The sequence below is a fragment of the Seriola dumerili genome, unplaced genomic scaffold, assembly GCF_002260705.1.
Source record: "Seriola dumerili isolate Sdu_G_001 unplaced genomic scaffold, Sdu_1.0 BDQW01001888.1, whole genome shotgun sequence".
NCBI lineage: Eukaryota > Metazoa > Chordata > Actinopteri > Carangiformes > Carangidae > Seriola > Seriola dumerili.
In genome coordinates this window covers 466,394-484,287 of record NW_019176143.1, presented here as the reverse complement: position 1 = coordinate 484,287, position 17,894 = coordinate 466,394, and the positions used below count along the sequence as shown (strand labels likewise).

Below are 17,894 nucleotides of genomic sequence, written 5' to 3'. Positions count from 1 at the left end.
TACCAGTAACTGGCATTCACTGTTCGATTTGGATGTAAATTGTGTACTGCAGTATTGTCCAATGTGTTTTTATTCTATTGGTAAATTAAAGTTGATGCAAAGTGTGATTGTGGTGTAATAACCAGTGGGGGGGGGGGGGGGGGGAGGGGGGGTGTAGATAGATTGCATGTGCATCATCTACCAGCACTGGTGAGTTCCATCATTTTTTTTAGCTGGATTAAATCAAACACCTGTGTCCATTCTAATGTGCATCTCCCTGCGCTACAATTTCATGCTCTAATTTCTTGATTACTGGCTAGGTCAGTAAAAATCAAATTTGTTTCATGCTTCTTTTTTTTTTTTATTTTTTATTCCTGCATTTACAGTACATCACTGTGTCCTACATGAACACAGCGCACATGACAGAAAGTTATGAGCTTGGCTGTTTGTAAGTAAAAAGGAGTACATAATTAAGGACTTTAATGCCTCTGTGGCAAACCCACACAAATTATTTCAATTATTTTGGCTGATTAGACCACTTCCTAAGACTGTGTGGGTGCAGACTGAGCTTGATTGACATCTCATTCACTGTCCTGTTAGATTTGTTAGAGTGGGACAAAATTACATATATTAGTATGTAGCAACCAAGTGCACTATATTTACATACCACCATTATATGTACATGTACATTACATTGTACATTTATGCACTATATAGGCATACAGAGTTTCCATTGCAGTGTCTACTGCGGCTTTGGTGAGCAGAATCTCTTTTCTTTTTCTTTTTTATAATAGCCCTCAATCTGAAATTCATCTCCTGTCCCACTCTGTACAGAACGATCATTAGTCAAATTACTTAGTCAAAGAGTAGAAATGAAACCACTTGAAGATAATAGCGAGGTGAAGGAGAGCTCTTACATCGTGCCAACGATGTAAAACCACTTGGCTCTTCTAATAAGTGCTTCACTGTGGCTGTGTTAATTATCAAAGTGAGACAATGTCAGAAATGTGTGCACCTAAAAACATGCACTGGGCTTTAAGGTTACTTTAAAGTTGAAATCAAGTCTAAAGTTTGGAAGTTGTTTTATGAAAATCTTGAGAGACTAACTGTGTGTTCTGTGCCAAAAATTCAATCCCCTATGTTTTTTGAGTGAGTTGGATTTTTAACTGCTGCCCCAGCAAGAAGTAACTTTTAATGGCACATTCCTAAGGGACATTTTAGCTTCAGCAATCTCAAGACTTTGTGGGGAAAGGGGGAGAGAGAGGGGGAGAGAGAGAGAGAGAGAGAGAGAGAGAGAGAGAGAGAGAGAGAGAGAGGTGTGTGTGATCTATATGTGTGCCTGAGCACTTGAGTGCAATGATGTACGCACAAGGGATTCCCCATCATTCGTATGTGCTGACAGGGAATTTCTGCACCATGTCTCCTGCCATTTATCATCTGTGCAACACACAACTCATCAAGCAAGAGTTATTGACTGTGTCTGTGTGAAACAGGTAAGATAGTTTCAATCAGTATGTGCTCCTGCAGGGGAGATTAAATCATTTTATATAATACAACAAAAGAGACTGTACAGGGGAGTAAACTAAGAAAAAACTCATATTTGAAAAAATGCAATATTCCTGTATTATATAGGGGTAGAAGTTAGGCAAGGCAAGGCTTACAGTCTGTTTTCTACACAGAAGAAAATAATTTGAAAAAGAAAAAAAGAAAAACCATTCACAACTGCTCTATCACAGCAAGCAAACAGGACAGAGTAATTGCAATTTATTCAGTGACAAAGTTAAAATACATTAAAAGAAATGTTTTGGTGCTGCTTTTAGAGTGTAAACACTTCTGAAGTCCTCAGGAAGGCTATTCCAGCAACTACAACTATAAAAACCAAAAGGCTGATTTATCAGATTGTGAATCAATCGTCAAAAAAGCAAGAATACCAGGGCTGGGTGACCTGAGAGGTCTGGGTAAATGGCTTTTAAGCGTACCTTGGAGCAATGCAATTCACAAGCAAGTCAACCCAGTCAAGTCTAGGGCACACTGGAAGCCATGTCAGTGATTTGAAGGCAGGTGTGCTTTACTTTTCTTAGTCCTTGATAAAAGTCAGGCTGCAGCATTGTGAATGGGCTTCCCACAGTCCTCTGAAGACCACAGAGAGAGAAGAACATTACAAGGGTCAATTTTACAGGTTACAAAAGCAAGTCTTTCAAGGTCTGCTTTTGAGCAGAAGCCAGATCATTTATTTATACAGCAGTTTTTGATCTGATCAAAAAAACACCGTTTACTAATTTTGGTGGGATGTGTGAAAACTTTATTATACTGTAATTGAATTATATTGTATATTGCAATGGGAGACTGCAGTCACCAGCCACAGATTACTGTGTCTATGCTGCATTGCTGCACTGAAGCCACTAAAACACTAAACTGTTCATATACGCATGCGTTGGCATTTATGCAACTGCTCGTACAGTATTTGCACACAATGCTGTAAGAGTATTTCTGTGCATCTGCTGGCACAGTGTCTGCCTACGCTTATTGCAGTGTTTAAACAGTGACAAATACTGCAGTAAAGTCAACAGCATGAGTGTGTGTGCGCACGCATGTGTGCACTGGGTCTACATTACGTTTAGTTGTTATTATGATGGCAATCTTTCATATCCCACTCCTTGTCCCCTCTCTCACCTCACCTCTCGTAATAGGCAGCCTTAAGGGAGACTACAGTGTATTACCTTTTCTTACAAAAGATAGCACTGCACCCAGGGACAAGCATCCACAGTCACACACACACACAACCTGGCAAAGACTCAGACTCCACTCCTTAATATTACGATCTGTGAAGACACACACACTGAGAAAAGACAAGAAAAGTGCTGATCAGAGGAAATATAAACTTTACCTGCATCAGTGTGTCAGCTTAGTGTTGTAAAATGGAGATGTATGGTGACACTAAAACTGAGTGTCCGCACTAGGCATGACTGCACAAAATCATAGATGGAGGGAAATGACTAATGACAGGACCACGACAGCGTAGAAAGAAGGAAAGAAATACACATGGACAAGGTGACAGCAGCAGTGTGAGATAACAAGGAGCTTGGGTGATATTTGGTTTAGTGAAAGAGTAGGAAATGAGAAGAGAAAGGGAACTGTTTATGTGCTGAAAAGAGCACGGTTGGATATTATATTGCCCCCTCTTGAGCTGTGGTGTGAAAGGTCTCTCTGCAATCCACAGTAGGTGACACTCCTACGCTGATTCCAACGCTGCATGAGCACTGCAGCACCTCTTAAAGCCATATTTCACTTTGGTCAAACATTTCCTCTTCTCTTGGCAAACACACAGGATCTCTAGGGAACGACTGACTCTTAGCTGTATCGGCGTGCACAGCCTTTTTGCTTTTGGTTTATAATCAGTAAATGCAATGAGGGCATAGTGCAACCAAACATTAAACTGTGGACATAAATAAAATATCTGCATCTATGGTGCTATTGTTTGTTTTTGTGTGGATGTGCATCTTTAGTTTAGCTTTTCAAAATAACACAAAGAAAGTGGGAAGTGACCAAAGACATTCACTGCTGCTCAATGTACTGTTGAGGAGTTCTCCTTCAGTCATACACACACACACACACACACACAAGTAGCCCCACTCTTTCGTGTCCATCATCAAAGAGACAGCAGATCCACAGCTCCCCCTAGTGGTGACACCACCAACAAGCACTAAAACAAATTACAGGACACTTCCTGCTCTCTTCTTTTGATCTTCTTCTGTGTCTCCTGACGACTCATTTTGAATATCCTCTCTCTAATCACCCCAAGCCCCCCATTCCCCCACCCACATCAACCACTGAACTGTTAAACATGTTTTAAAAGTGTCTGCACTTCCCCTCTGGGGTTTCATCACACACCCACGCCATTACCCCTCATGTGCTTGGTATCATCATCATTACAAATTAGTTATTTAACTGCTGCTCTTATCTTTAAAAGATCAGCGAGTGAAGAGAAAGCATCAGACTCATCCTTGCTACTAACACACACACACACACACCTATTGAGAAATCCCTGTGGGGATTTTCTCATTGAATTACAGGAATGTGTGCTCAGATCTCACAGACTACCATTATTATGAGTTGTGGTATTTTAGCTGTGGACTGATTTGCCAAAGGCTACAGAGTCACCTTGAACATCACTTAATAGATTTAAAGTAAAAGGATGAGAGTGTGTGTGTGTGTGTGTGTGTGTGTGTGTGTGTGTGTTGTGTGTGTGTGTGTGTGTTTTAAAGTTAGACTGGCTCGGTTCCTTCTACGTGAAGCAGTGTGAGAGTAAGATGAAGCTCCACTGGGGCATTATCCTCAAGCGACCTCAGAAGCACTGCCTCTTAAATAACCACTTATCACTCCTCATCAATAATGGACAAATACCAAGAGAGAGGAGGAGCAGTGAGGCAGCGATACCTTAAGAACCAAGCTGAGAGAGGGAGACGACTGAGAGAAAGAAAGACGGAGAGCGATGGTTCATTTGTGTCTTAACAGAAGATGTTTCGTCCTTATTTTAACAACCTGCACCCTGGAAATGATAAGTTAAAGCCATTTTTAAAAAAGCAAAGAAACGCAGAAGAAAAGAGGGAGTCAACATCATGAGATTTTTCTTTATGTGCCAATGCTCAAATCTCTGTCTCCCATTAGGTCTTCCACAGATCTAATGAAGCAGAAACAAGATTACCAATCGGCCTGCACGATATGAGGAAAATCTGCGATGTGCGATGACACTGTTCAGTTTTGCGATGATGATATTACTTGTGATAAATAAATATTTGTTTTCCTGAGCAAAGCTGAATGAAGAACACAGACAAAGTTTACTATCGGTCACCTCTTCCGTCTTCCTCCCTCTACTGCAGGTAACGTCGCTGAGGGGGGGGCTGCTGTCTCAAACTGTTGCTATAAGTTTACAAAAGTTTATGGCAAACGAAGCTGCAGTCTACACAGAAAATTTACTTTTTAGCTCAATTATAACAATTCACTATTAGGGTAAATGTAGCTTTTCTTCGTGTTTAAATCTTGTCAAACAGGTGTTGTGATGAAGGACGCTAATTGCTTTTTTACTCACAAAAGGTTGATGACACTCAGAGATACAACCGTAGTTGTCAGCTCCAGTAAAAAGTTCACTCCTCACTAGTCTGTGCTGTCTGCTGTGTGTGTGAGAGGCTGCCGCCCGACACCAAAATGCAGTAGAGTTTTTTTCCCCAGTTCATTTGGCTCAGGCGCTGCGCCATGAAAACCCTGCATGCATGGCGTGTGTAATCCTAATTTATGAATTTATTTCAGGCAGTCATTTGCAATGTGTTTATGCACCTGTTCATATCGCAATGACGATTTATGACCAAATAAGCATAATCGGTCAGCACTAGTATTAACATGCGTCTTCAGTGATCCAATCACAAGTGGACAGCTCAAAATACGTCAGTTCACACCTGACTTGCATCTCCACATGCGTCTTGATTGACCACTTATGATCGGATCTTACTTTCCCCGCTCCATTCCCCCATCACTCTCTCACTGTCTTGCAGTGAACTTTAAGCATTAATAAAATTTAAACAAGTTAGTTATATAAAAATTCACCCCCTTTATAGTTGTGATGAAGGAACCAATTGGGTGTAGAGACCAAAACTGTTTTTGTACCAGGCTGTAAACATGTTTATTACTGCTGTAAAGTTAGGCATTTTAACATGGGAGTCTATGGGGATTGACTTACTTTTGGAGGCAGTTTCAAGTGGCCATTCCGTGTTGGCGTCATTTTTCAGCCTCAGGGGTTGCCGCTTGACACACACACGATCCGATCACAAGCGGTCAATCAAGACGCATGTGGAGATGCATTTGAAAGTCAGGTGTGAACTGACGAACAGAGCAGTCCACTTGTGATCGGATCACCCGAGACGGATGTTAATGCCAGGTCTAAACAGGACCTATGAAACGGTGGCCCAGACCATCTCCGAATGTGGTCTGAGTGATCAGATCTCAAATGCGTCCTCAATGCATCTTGGGTGCATTCACACTAGGGTTGTGCCGATGGACAATGGTATCAGTAATCGACAATCATTAGAACTATTGGCGAATGCTCATACCTTTGCAAATGTCAAGACAACATTTGACTTGCTTTCCCATTAATGTAGTTATTTATTATTTGTAGTATTCAATTAATACTAAATCAAATTTTCCTGCCACACTTTAATGTATATAACTGCATATAACTGACGCTTGCAACACGCACACACACAGATCGACAGACAGACAGAAGACGTCACTTAGTACAGTTTCTGATCCTGCTGCTTTACATGGTGGAAAATACAACTTCTGGAATCAATGAGGGACAAACTCACTTTTTTGGTCACTCCTCTTTCTCTCTCGCTCATAGGGTAACGTAACATTAACGTAACACACAGGTGTAGTGCTGCCAGGGCACCGGAACATCGCTCCACTACTTTTTTTCCCCCCAGATGAAATAAATTATCCACAGTTCACATAATCCTGTTGATATTTATATACATTTTAAGCACTGATCATCACTAAAGCATGTGTCATGTAGAGAGCTAATAAAAACAAATGAAACAGTCAAAGTTGTCATATTGACATTTTAGGTGTCAATATGCAATCTTGCATTGATTAACACACAAGAAAACGTCAAGATTATTTTTCTAAATCTTTGACCATTTCAGAAGCTGAGAGATGTTCAAAGGCTGGTCTGCCAAGCACGGTGATCCATGCTGACTGTTTGGCCTGTCCCTACAGCAGTCAACTCCTGTCTGGCACTCACCCAAATGAGCACATCAATAGGGCAAACTGATGCTCTATTGATTCAGAGTCAGCTACTGCTGAGGGAAGTGAAACTCCAGACGTCTGTGCATGTGTGTGTGCAAAGGTGGAGAAAAAGACAAGACGTGTGTAAGAGTCCAGCTGATTTTTCAAGCTGTAGAGTTGATTTATTGATGAGAGTCACGTCAAGAACGTGCATTAGCTCACTCAATAGCCGACTAATGAACTGGTGATGTGTGCAGGTCTGTGTGTTACATCTGGCGACTAGTTTCGGACTTGTTTAGACCAGTATGGAAACAGGATTGACTAATGAGGGACAAAACTCGTGCCCTAAATTTGTTTTCACTACAAATACATTCAGCAGGTACAATTAAACGGTTTGTTGTTGGTTAGTTCCTCTAGGGAATTCATGTCGATGAAATGTCGCTAAAGTGACATTTAAAGGAATGTGTAAGTGTGTGTAAGTGAAAGACAGTGGGCAGAGCACAGAACTATCCATCAGTAAGATTGACAAAGCCATGATTAACTTAAAGCAGTTCTGCCTGAGTCTTAGCTACAGAAACTAATCCTTCTCTGCTGGCACTCAGATGACCTTATTGATCTCAAATACTACAGTCATTAGTTTTTATAAGGAATTTAATCTTGTTATGACTTTAAACCTCTAACAAGCTGTAACTGCATTTTTATTTTGTCTTATATTTAACCTACATATACAGTAATGAATATTAGGTCAATCCTGAATTTAAAAACACTGGTCATGTGATAGAAGTGACATGCACAGTATATCTATGTATGTACAGTAGGCCTACATACTATGAGCATATACATAAAAAGACATCCTTAGATCACAGAACCCAGATTCAATCTATTGGTGAGATAATCAGTGACTGAACACACAGGTGTTTTCACTTATGTTACCTGAATAGACTTTTTCTGAAGACTGTGGGGAAGCGTGTAGAAACATGCTTTCCTCTTAGTGAGGACATTTTTTATCAAAAGCCCCAACAGGCTCCAGCTCTGCAGTGAACATTTCACAATAACACAACAGCTTCAGTGCCTAAAAAAAACCAGGCAACAAATGCACAACACAGCGGGACATTTAACCAGCAGCAAGTACCACCACGGAGGGATCAAAGACAGAGCGCCACACACAATATAGACAGTCAGTGAGATGTGGATAGATACAGAGGTAAGAGTGTGTTTGACTCAAGATGTCTGAAGAGGCCTTTCCATTCTTCACTGGCAAACCGTGTAAAACTACTTGTAACAGCAATATGGGAAACTGGTGAACTCTCTCTGCCAGTTGTTTGAATTGAATTCTTTTTGAAATTTGTTTGGCAAGAGAGATGCATGAGTTGCATGAAATTTGTTGAATCTTTTTAGTCAACAATGATAGCTAATTTACTGCATTTTCAGGGAAGATCAGAGTGTACAGGGTGGTTGTCATAAATTAGAAAGTGGCATGAAAAGAAAATACTCAAGTATCAAATAAGTACCTGAGTAAATGCACTTAGTTACTTTCCTCCACCTTAATAGTGTGTAACTTAACTGAACACACTACACCATAAAACCCCTGGTTTTCCCCATCTTGTAATTACAAACTGAGGTCTTCTCTTTCTCTCTGTCTCTCTGCCCAGAGTCATTTATAACATGACTGGTTCTAAGCCAAAAGGTGTCACAGGATCTTGGTCGGTCTAATACCTTGTGTGTAAAGCCCATCACAGTTTACCACACCCTCCAGGCTTTTAGAAGCTTTGAAGCATTCATAATAGAAAAGGTTCTAAACCAGGTACTTCCACTGCAATATCTGAATACAGGTATACTAGTTTTGGTGTTTCTTTGGGATGATGTCAGCACTTTCAGTCTGTATTAAAACTGTAGAGAAATGTAGATCTGGATGGTAGAAACTAAGAGGCTACACAATAAAACGAGCACAAACATACACTCGATGAATCTGATGATGAATCTAATTAGAACAAGTTGCAATGAATCACCCAACAATAAAAACAGACAATGGTAAAAATTGCACGTTGCACAAAAACACACATTTCTGTGACCGCTTGACCAATTAAGTATTTAGTGAGGATACCAGTTCCTGTATTAAATATTCATTTGTTTTCCAAAATGAATAAAGGATGAGCAATTGACGCATTTATCTGCATGCGTATGTCCGTGTACGTGTGTGTGAGTTTCGTGCAAGTGTGTGTTCTGTGAATCTCTGGTTGAGTGCACAGTTTCACTCACTGCTTCTCAAGTGTTGATAGGTGACAAACAATGGCTTCATTAGGCTCTGATTAAGCACATAGACTGACACACACACTGCGCACAGATAGGCAAACTACTGCACACACAGAGAAACTGATAGACACATATACACGACAACCACTTGCCTCCTTTAGTTAAGTGATAGAAAATTTAGTATTATCGCATTTCTTCTTTTCATTTGTTCACCTCTCTTCACCCCTTCATCTCCACTCACTCCTGACCACCTCTGCCCTCCGTTTATTTGGCACCATAATAAATAAACTCACATGCCTGCATAGCTTCTCCTTACATAGGCAGATACCAGAGTCTAAACACTGATAGTGAACACGAGGCTCCAGTCCAGAGCGGACAGACGTTTCACTGGCTGGAGTTAATAAACACTAACTGCTGCTCTCTCTTATTTGGGATTCAAACACAGTAACACTTCTCCTGCCTTGAAGTAACATGGGGCTAAGAAATGCGGTGGTGGATGGATTTTAGAAATCAAAATCTCTCGGCCAAAACAAGCCACACAATCAGTCAGATGGCTACTCTATGACAAGAAAATCTGACCTTCAACTCGTAAACATAGGAATCTTCACATCCATTGCACATAAAGCACTATTGAATTTATCAAAACTAACACTTTAATGCAGAATTAGTTTTACTACTAGAGGAAACAATGATCACATTTGCAAAAAGGGTTCACTGTGTCAGAGCACATTTGGTTTTACTCTTTTGCAGTTACTTTTTTTTCTTTTTTTTTTTACCTAAAAAAGAGCCAATTTTTCAAAGTAACTAATAAAAAGATTATGTTTCCTCCTGCAAAAAGGACATTTTCACTGCTGTTTGACATAAATAAAGTCCTATTGTGGCAAGTGAAGATGCAAAAGTATTTGCTGCAGATAGCCTCTCTGAATACTCATTCCAAATGCTGAAACTAGAGAGGGGTAATTTTATAATCCAATTTCACTCAGTTTAACATCTAATTTTCATTTTTAAATAAACTTGCACTCTGAAAAACAGGTTGAAGGACAAAGACAATGAAAGATGTACAAACTAAGAGAGTAAAGATGACGGGACTGAAGAGAAAAGTGAGTGACAGAGGAGCAGAGAAACAACTGCGGGGACATTGTAACTCTTGTCACCTTCACACCAAGGTCTATCAGCAGGCTGAGCTCATTTAATCAGATGGACTGACAAACATCCAGATTGTCCACACACACACACGTTCACCCATGAGGACATGGCATATGCTTCATAATGTGACCGTCTGCCCCCTGGAGGTCTAAATGCCCCCTCACTGTCACTCCCTTACCCAGAATTCCCTGCTCTATATTCAATAATATCATGGGCTTTTGATTAATCTATTTCCCCACTAGGCTGATTAAATTGACGTCCACTTTAATATGTGGAGTATTTGATCAAAATCAGCATCTGCATCTGTAACTACTTTGGCATTTAGGTTAAAAGGGGATTTTTAACAGGAGAGTGTTGATTGAACAAGAAAAAATTTTTTTAGATTAATATTCATTTAGTTTCCCAAAGGAAAACGGAAACTGCATCCAGTATTATATAATCACAGCATGTTTTCAGCACTATAATGTCACAGCGAAAGAATGAACCACTTTATTGCTGCATCTCAACTGGCAAAATTCAGCATTTTACAAATACAAAAAGAGCAATGAAAATTTTGCAACAAAAAGACAACAGAGCCCATTATGTAATTTCCTGAAGAGTTGATTTCTGACACAAATAAAGTGTTTCAACCAAAGCAGGAAGAAGACTTCCTCATATTGAAATTTGATTCAAAAATGGCAGGTGGTGGAGGCTTTTAATGACAGCAAACTAACAGCTGTACCCTCTTCAGTACAATGCAAGAAGACTAGACTAAGAAAGCAAATATAGCAAAGAAGAGGAATAACAGAGCCGGAAACACCACAATGAACCTGTGCTGGATATTTATTCAGTGGTGAGGCGTTCAGGACCAACTTGTGTGCTGGCTAGCTGTCAAAATCAGTTTCTGAAGCTTTTTTCTAATCAACTCTTTCTGGAACAACATGGCTGATCTCTGCTTTTCTAACATGTTTCGCTGGCGTCGTCACATAGCAACAGTATCTGGCCCTGACTGGATAATTAGCATTAACATTCGCCACATTAGCTCTGAGGAGGTGTTGAATACATATGTTCGGAAGTGAACAGCAATAAGTTGTCACCACGACCAACATGGTTAAAAAGCACGTTAACGATACAATGAACATGTACACATGCGAAGCAGCAGTTACTGTCTCACAAACACACACACACACACAGATGCTCCTTCACAACTGAAAACACACACACCCACTCACCGCACAGACAGACATACACACACTCATGAATAATGAACTGCAGGGCATGTGAGGGCATATCTGCTTGTAGTTTATCTCTTCTTCCTCTTCCCATCTGTGCTTTTTGTATTTTTTTGAATGCAGAAAAAAAAAAAGGAAACAGAAAACATGCATATGAGTTTGGTGTGTGTGCTTTTCTGTTTCTGTCTTTGCCAGGACTAAATGTCATCAATACAAAGAATTAGTTTTAGGGTGGAATTATAGTTCAGTACTGGAATAAGACTGAATTTTAAAAAGGTTGCAAAAATTGGGCTTAAGTTAGGATTTATTTTAGGGATTGTAGTTTCGACAGTGATTCCAAATCCGGTTGTGGGATGATTAACAAAATAAGGAAGAACATAATTCTGTTTTTTTCCCCCCAGACTTTTCTCCGATCTTTCATTTTTTTCTTGTGAAATACTGGAAAGTTTCACCTTTTCAGACCCCTATAAAATATTCAAAAAAGGAAAAAAAACTCACTCTTTGGTGGAGCCGTCATAACAACCTATGATGGGACATCATAAGTAGACATTTCTTTGTATTAAGGGGGTCAAAAGCTGAAAAGGTTGAGTTAGGAAAGGCTTCCACAGACTTAATCTGTCGTGTCATGACTCACCTCTCTTTACACAGCCACAAGGGCTTTAAAGGAAAACTGGCTGGAAGGACATTGAGGGCTCTTCACTGTTTTGCATCTCTTCCTTGGGGGTGTTCATATGTTAGTAAAAGCATGTAGACTATTTTTGTTTTCGTGAAGTAATGGCTGGTTTTGGTTATTTTATAGTTAAAGCAAAAGAAAAGGGTTTACATTTCAGCAGATCTGGGCTAGACAAAGTGTAAGTGTGTGTGCATGTGTGTGTGCATGTGTGTGTGTGTGTGTGTATATATAGTGCTCAACATGGATCTTGACCACTGGTACACAGTGACCTGGAAAAGGACGTGGACAGCCAGCTGTTTTGTTAGTCTACCATGGTGATATCCACAAACTTTCAAATACACACACACACACACATGTAGCTCATGTATACACATATGCCAAGGTCCCAAGGCGGAATGCTAACAGCACAAGGCCATATGAGCTCCCGTAGCCAGGTTGACCCAACAGGGCTACAAACTGCCATCACACCCCCCTCCCTACTCCCCCTGTCTCTCTCTCCTTGGTGGAGTTGATGGAGAAATCACACTCTATGCTGCCATTTCTTCTGTGCCAACACAATGACAGAATAATTTACTATTACACTGTTTGTAACATGGTCATATTTGCAGAATACAGCCACAGAATCAGTGACGAGAGAGCCTAGGGAGTGGACGGGCTTTTCGAATGACCAAAATACAGTTCATGGAAATGTTAAGCCAGCAGCGCCTCCAAATATAAAGCATGCATGGAGCCACATTTCTAAACAACATTGTGGAGCCCAGTCTGGATATTGTATGCTTTCCGTTACATATGGTGAACTGGAACATGAATTTGCTCGTGACGAACAGGTGTGTTTTCCTCATGTGGAGTTTGGACTTGTGATGTTTTTTTCCCCCCTCATAGCTCATATGCAAATAACCAACATTATGTCATTGTGACATTAACATAGTAGTGGTTGCTGTGGTGTTGTTAAGTGTCTAACAATGTTTATAGAGGACAGTAGTGAATATGTGTTACTATGTGCATGTGAAGCAAGTGGTTGTTGTAAAAAAGCATTCATGTTCACATGCAATTTTCATGGATATGTAAAGGCTTAAGTAAAAAAACAAGCTACAACCAACCACATTCTCTTATCAGAGAATGAAATGCTTTATTCAAAATCACTCTTCTCCTTTCTTCTTCACTGGAGGCAACAACGCAGTGAAGGCAAAGCAGTTACATGCTGCTGTCTAGCCTAAGGGCTGAGCAGTGATCCACAATGTTCCAGTCACACTCACTGAAACCCCTCACCAACATGATGCTTAGTCACAGATGACAAACTAGAAGAAAAACAACAAAGGCATGACAGCAGTGGGTCTTTACCAGCGCCTGAGGAACACTCTTAAGAAGTGGATTGTCTTCAAAACACAAAAACCGTTTAACATATAACATGAGCCATTTAGAGAATGACTGAATACATATTTTCTATACAGCACATGTGTAGATGTATATTCTGATCAAGCATGGCCCTTACACATTAACTTCTATCGCTGAAACACATTACTTCGAACACGTGAAGTTTAAAAGGTTTCGGTTGTGCAGCTTTAATGCACCGTGAAGCAAACATGGAGACAGAAATTAGTTACTTCACATGTTGCAGCATGAGCGTAAGTGCACTGACAATACAAAGCTTGAGTAATAATCAAGGAAGTAAAATTGTACAAGATAATTTAAACGGGTGAAGAACATTAAAAGAAACTTAGACTGTCCTTTTCAATTTTAAAAAATATTTCAAAAAGAGTTTTGGCCTTCATGCAATCTGTTGACATTCAGGTATTTAACAATTCATCATGCCTCTGGATTTATTTCTGTATGTGGTTATGTGCATGTGTACACACACGTCTGCATCAGATGCAGTTTAATCCAGCAAGTGACTAAACATGAAAACTATGATACATAGTTTATAAAATGACTGCAGAAAATCTTGTTTTCCTCTGTTTTTGTTTATTCTAAGACTGAGTTTATCAGGAATCACAGAGTAACAGATCAAATCAGAGTTACTGTACTCATTGAACACACTGACATAAATATATGCCGCCAAAGAATGATCGATCAGTGAGCGTTTCACTTGGAGATCAATAGTCCCACTGATGCAGTGGGTATTGCATAATATAACAAGGGTGACCAAAGTTTGTGAGACGGTAGATGGGCTGAATGTGGTGGTTGTCTACTCTTGATTTTTTCACAACTCTTTCCACACATCATATCTCCATTGAGTCTACTGAACAAAACATTCAGTTAACAAATATGATATCATGCACAAACGCCGGCCATAAAACTACAACTCGCACAACCAACCACCAACCCTGAGCAACAAATCTCTCACCCATAATATGTAGAAAGTCAACTCTGGCACCAAAGGCAACAAATAAAAAAAAAATAAGTGAGAACAAGAGAGAACAACCCAACGTTACACTCACACAGAAAAATGTGAACAACTCGGTCAATCTCAAGTCAGCACCACCATCAACCACCATCTTACTCCTCAACACTAATGCCGTTAGGGTTGCCATGGCAACCCTGAAGCCTGACAGTGTGAGCCTCAGAGCATTAAGCAACTACTATGAAATCCAGGAACGTCTCACAAACACACACACACACAAACACAGGTGAGGTTACCTGTAGACCATGCCTGTCTGACTCTTCACTGTGTCGTGCAGCGACAGCGAGTGAAAGTTAAGAAACTCCTCCAGCTGTTTGAGCTCCACCACACTGTTGGGTTTGTTTGCCGTCCACAGCATCAGAGGAGCATAAGCACGAGGCCCTGTCCCTGAGGACGTCTGACTGGCGAGCCTCCCCTGGCCCGGGCCTTGAGCCTGGACCCCACCCTGACCTCTAGTCCCCTTCTGCTTCGGGTTGGGAATCTCCGGGCACGTTGCTTTGTACAGGTACATCTTCCTGCTCTCTTCCTCACTTTATTCTCTCTTTCAGTCTCTCCCTTCTTCTGTGAGTCTGTCCCAGAAACATGTACGCTCGGGCTAATCCAGGTAGGCCCCTCGCCCACACGGCGCTACATGGAGCAGAGGACTGTGTGTAAGTGTGTGATTAAATCTCAAAGGAAAAAGAAAAGTATTCCTCTGGATGAAGCTCCACATAAAGTATATCTCTTATTCAAAAAACAAAAAAAGGAACGCCAGAAAATCCAACTTGAAAAACATAATTTGAAAAGAGAAAAACGGTACTGAAGAGTCCATAATTAAAGTGTCTGCAGGCTGCACGTCCACACAGGAAAAATAGGCTTTTTCCTTACATGTACTCCACCATGGGCTGTGCCACATATGTTCTCTGTACACACATGCAGATAGACAGAGAGCAAGAGATACACACACAGATAACCCACTCTCTCACTCTCTCTCTCTTTCCCCCTCTCTCCTCTGCTCTCTATCTCACACAACACATACCCTCATGCTGTCACTTTGCCCCCTGCTCAGCCAGTCTACATTATAAGCTCAGTTTGGTTTTGCTCCCTATTAAATGGCATGGGAATCTGGGACATTTTTTCCCGCCCTCCCTCTCCTCTCTCTCTCTCTCTCCCCGTCTGTTTCTCCCTCTCTCTCTCCATCCTTATACCCCTTTTCTCTCCAACTCCCTCTTATTCTCTCTCCCACTCTCACTTTCCCAATCATCCCTCCTTTGTCTCAGTATTCCCTGTGTCACAAGCCCTTTCACTTACTCCTGATTTCCTCTCCTGCCTCTCTTCCAGCATTTACATCTCTTGCTTTTCCGACCCCCACCCGCCTTACTTTTTTCTTTTTTTTATCTGGCACAGACACACACTGCATGTGTACATTTTGTGTGTTTGTACTTTCCTCACTGGTCCACCCCCAAACACCCCCAACAATATTTCCCTTTAATCTACCTCTTCTGTCTTGCATGTCTTACCACTTGCACTCTCTTTCTCCTCGAAACAAAGTGTACTCTGGAGTTTTGCCCATAACAAACACCTAAAATAAACACACACAATCTCACAGACTCATGCACACACAGCCAAAAGCATGTTATGCACAATTGCACACAGTCTGAGGGCAGTGTTTTTATAATGAACTGAACCACAAAATGAAACAGGGAAGCCTCTTTCTCTGGTCTGTTTTCATTCTTTCTGTCTTACCCCCCCCCCACACACACTATAATCTCTCACCTCTGGCCTCCTCATGGGAGTGTTCAATGACATCACGTCTGGTCCTCCAGTGGATTGTGGGAATCATGAGGAATGCCATTCTCCCATATCAGGAAATTTTCGTTAAGACACACTGTCAGTCTTTCCACACACACACGTATTGAACACACACACGTACGAACACACACACACACACACACACACACACACTCTTGCATTCATCCTTGGTATTCTGCCCACACAATACTAAAAATGTTAATGCACTTAATTAAGTCTGTAACTTGTGTGAATGTGCTGTAGATGCTTTTTATTATAATATAAATCCACCCTAAATTTGACTCTGGTTCCAAGTTTAACTTCTGTTTGTCAGGATCAAGTTTTTCTTTTGGATCAGTGCACTTATCAAGTACCAACAGCTTGGTTGTCCTTTGGTTCTTAAACTTTGGGTCCAAACCCAAGACCTGGTTGGTTCTGGTGAGTTCTTAAGGTTAGATTATGGTTGTATTCTTCAGAAGTATTTTTTTTTTTTTTGTCTTTTCAAAATTTGTAAAATTTTGGATGACACAGCCTGATGTACTCACACAACCACAATTTTCTTTTATCAAAACTTTGTTCAAGGGGAATGTTTGCAATATTAATTTTTCCAGAGGTGACACAGCAGAGCACCACGCAAGGTTGGCTGTTACACGACACCTAAATAACAATGAATATAAATTACGCTGTACATGCTAGACTATGCTTAAATTACAGTAACTTTGTTAATGCAAAGACAACAGTGCACATGCACACACACCCAAACATGTAGAATTAGGTAGGGAGGATGGCAGGGTGGGCAGCTGTGTCCATTGTCCAGCAGGATGGGTGGAAAAACTGATCCTGCCTGGCTGCAGGAAAGTCAGCTGAGCTTATGCAATGCCAGAGTGTGTTTACAGTGTATTTATAGACACTTGGCACATACACATCCATGCTCATGGAGCCTATACATGTACACACATTCAGTAAATCAAGAAAACAGTTAATGTTGTTTTGCAATAAAATTCACTATCACTTTACTTTTGTTGTTTTTTTATTTCTCCCGCTTGTATTTGATGTTCGTCTTTTTCTGTCTGTTATTTTCTCTTTTATTTTGGGCTATGAAGTTGAGTACAGCTACATCCTCCTATGAGCCACTCAGCATGTGAGCAGGTGAGTCACTGATAACAATACCAAAAAAAGAGGGAGAGGAGGTAGAGAGGCTTAGGAGGGGGAGAGGCCTGGGTGAGGACACTTTGGGGGAGGGGGGCGGGGCAGGCGGGGGGGGGGTCGAAGTAGGGTGTTGCCAACAGCAAGATGGAACCATGCTTTATGAGAAACAAAAGTAGGGTTTGGAAAACAACATTGTCCCCTTGTCACCTATTTATCTTCTGACACCTTTTTCTCACTTCTGCTTCTCCATTAACTGTCAGTATTCTTACCCGCTTTTCATACAGACCTTTTCCATCAGCTTCATGTTCCCTGAGGGACTAATTAACCAATCTTTCTGTCTTCTTTCATTTTGCCCCCACTCACCTTCCACATGACATTTTAATTGTATAACTATCCGCAGTGAGTGAATCACCTACAATAACGATTGCATATGTATAGATAATTACTCACAGTGTTGCAACAGCCAAATGATAGAAACAGAACAATAGAGCGGCCATGGGCCATATGCCACGGCACACTATACACTTCTATTTTT

General features: G+C 40.8%; 1 protein-coding gene across 2 annotated transcripts in view; it reads right to left on the bottom strand.

The window, feature by feature from the left end:
- Positions 1 to 17,894, bottom strand: part of kcnab1 (potassium voltage-gated channel subfamily A member regulatory beta subunit 1) — a 131,100-nt gene that overhangs the window by 85,869 nt on the left and 27,337 nt on the right. The window contains exon 1 of one of the 2 annotated variants that reach the window (XM_022768866.1): positions 14,677 to 14,702. The exons of the other annotated variant lie outside the window; for it this stretch is intronic. Coding sequence (XP_022624587.1) covers positions 14,677 to 14,687 — 11 coding nt within the window. The 5' untranslated portion in view covers positions 14,688 to 14,702. Of the gene's footprint in view, positions 1 to 14,676; positions 14,703 to 17,894 lie in introns of those variants that run through there. 2 annotated transcript variants of the gene reach the window in all.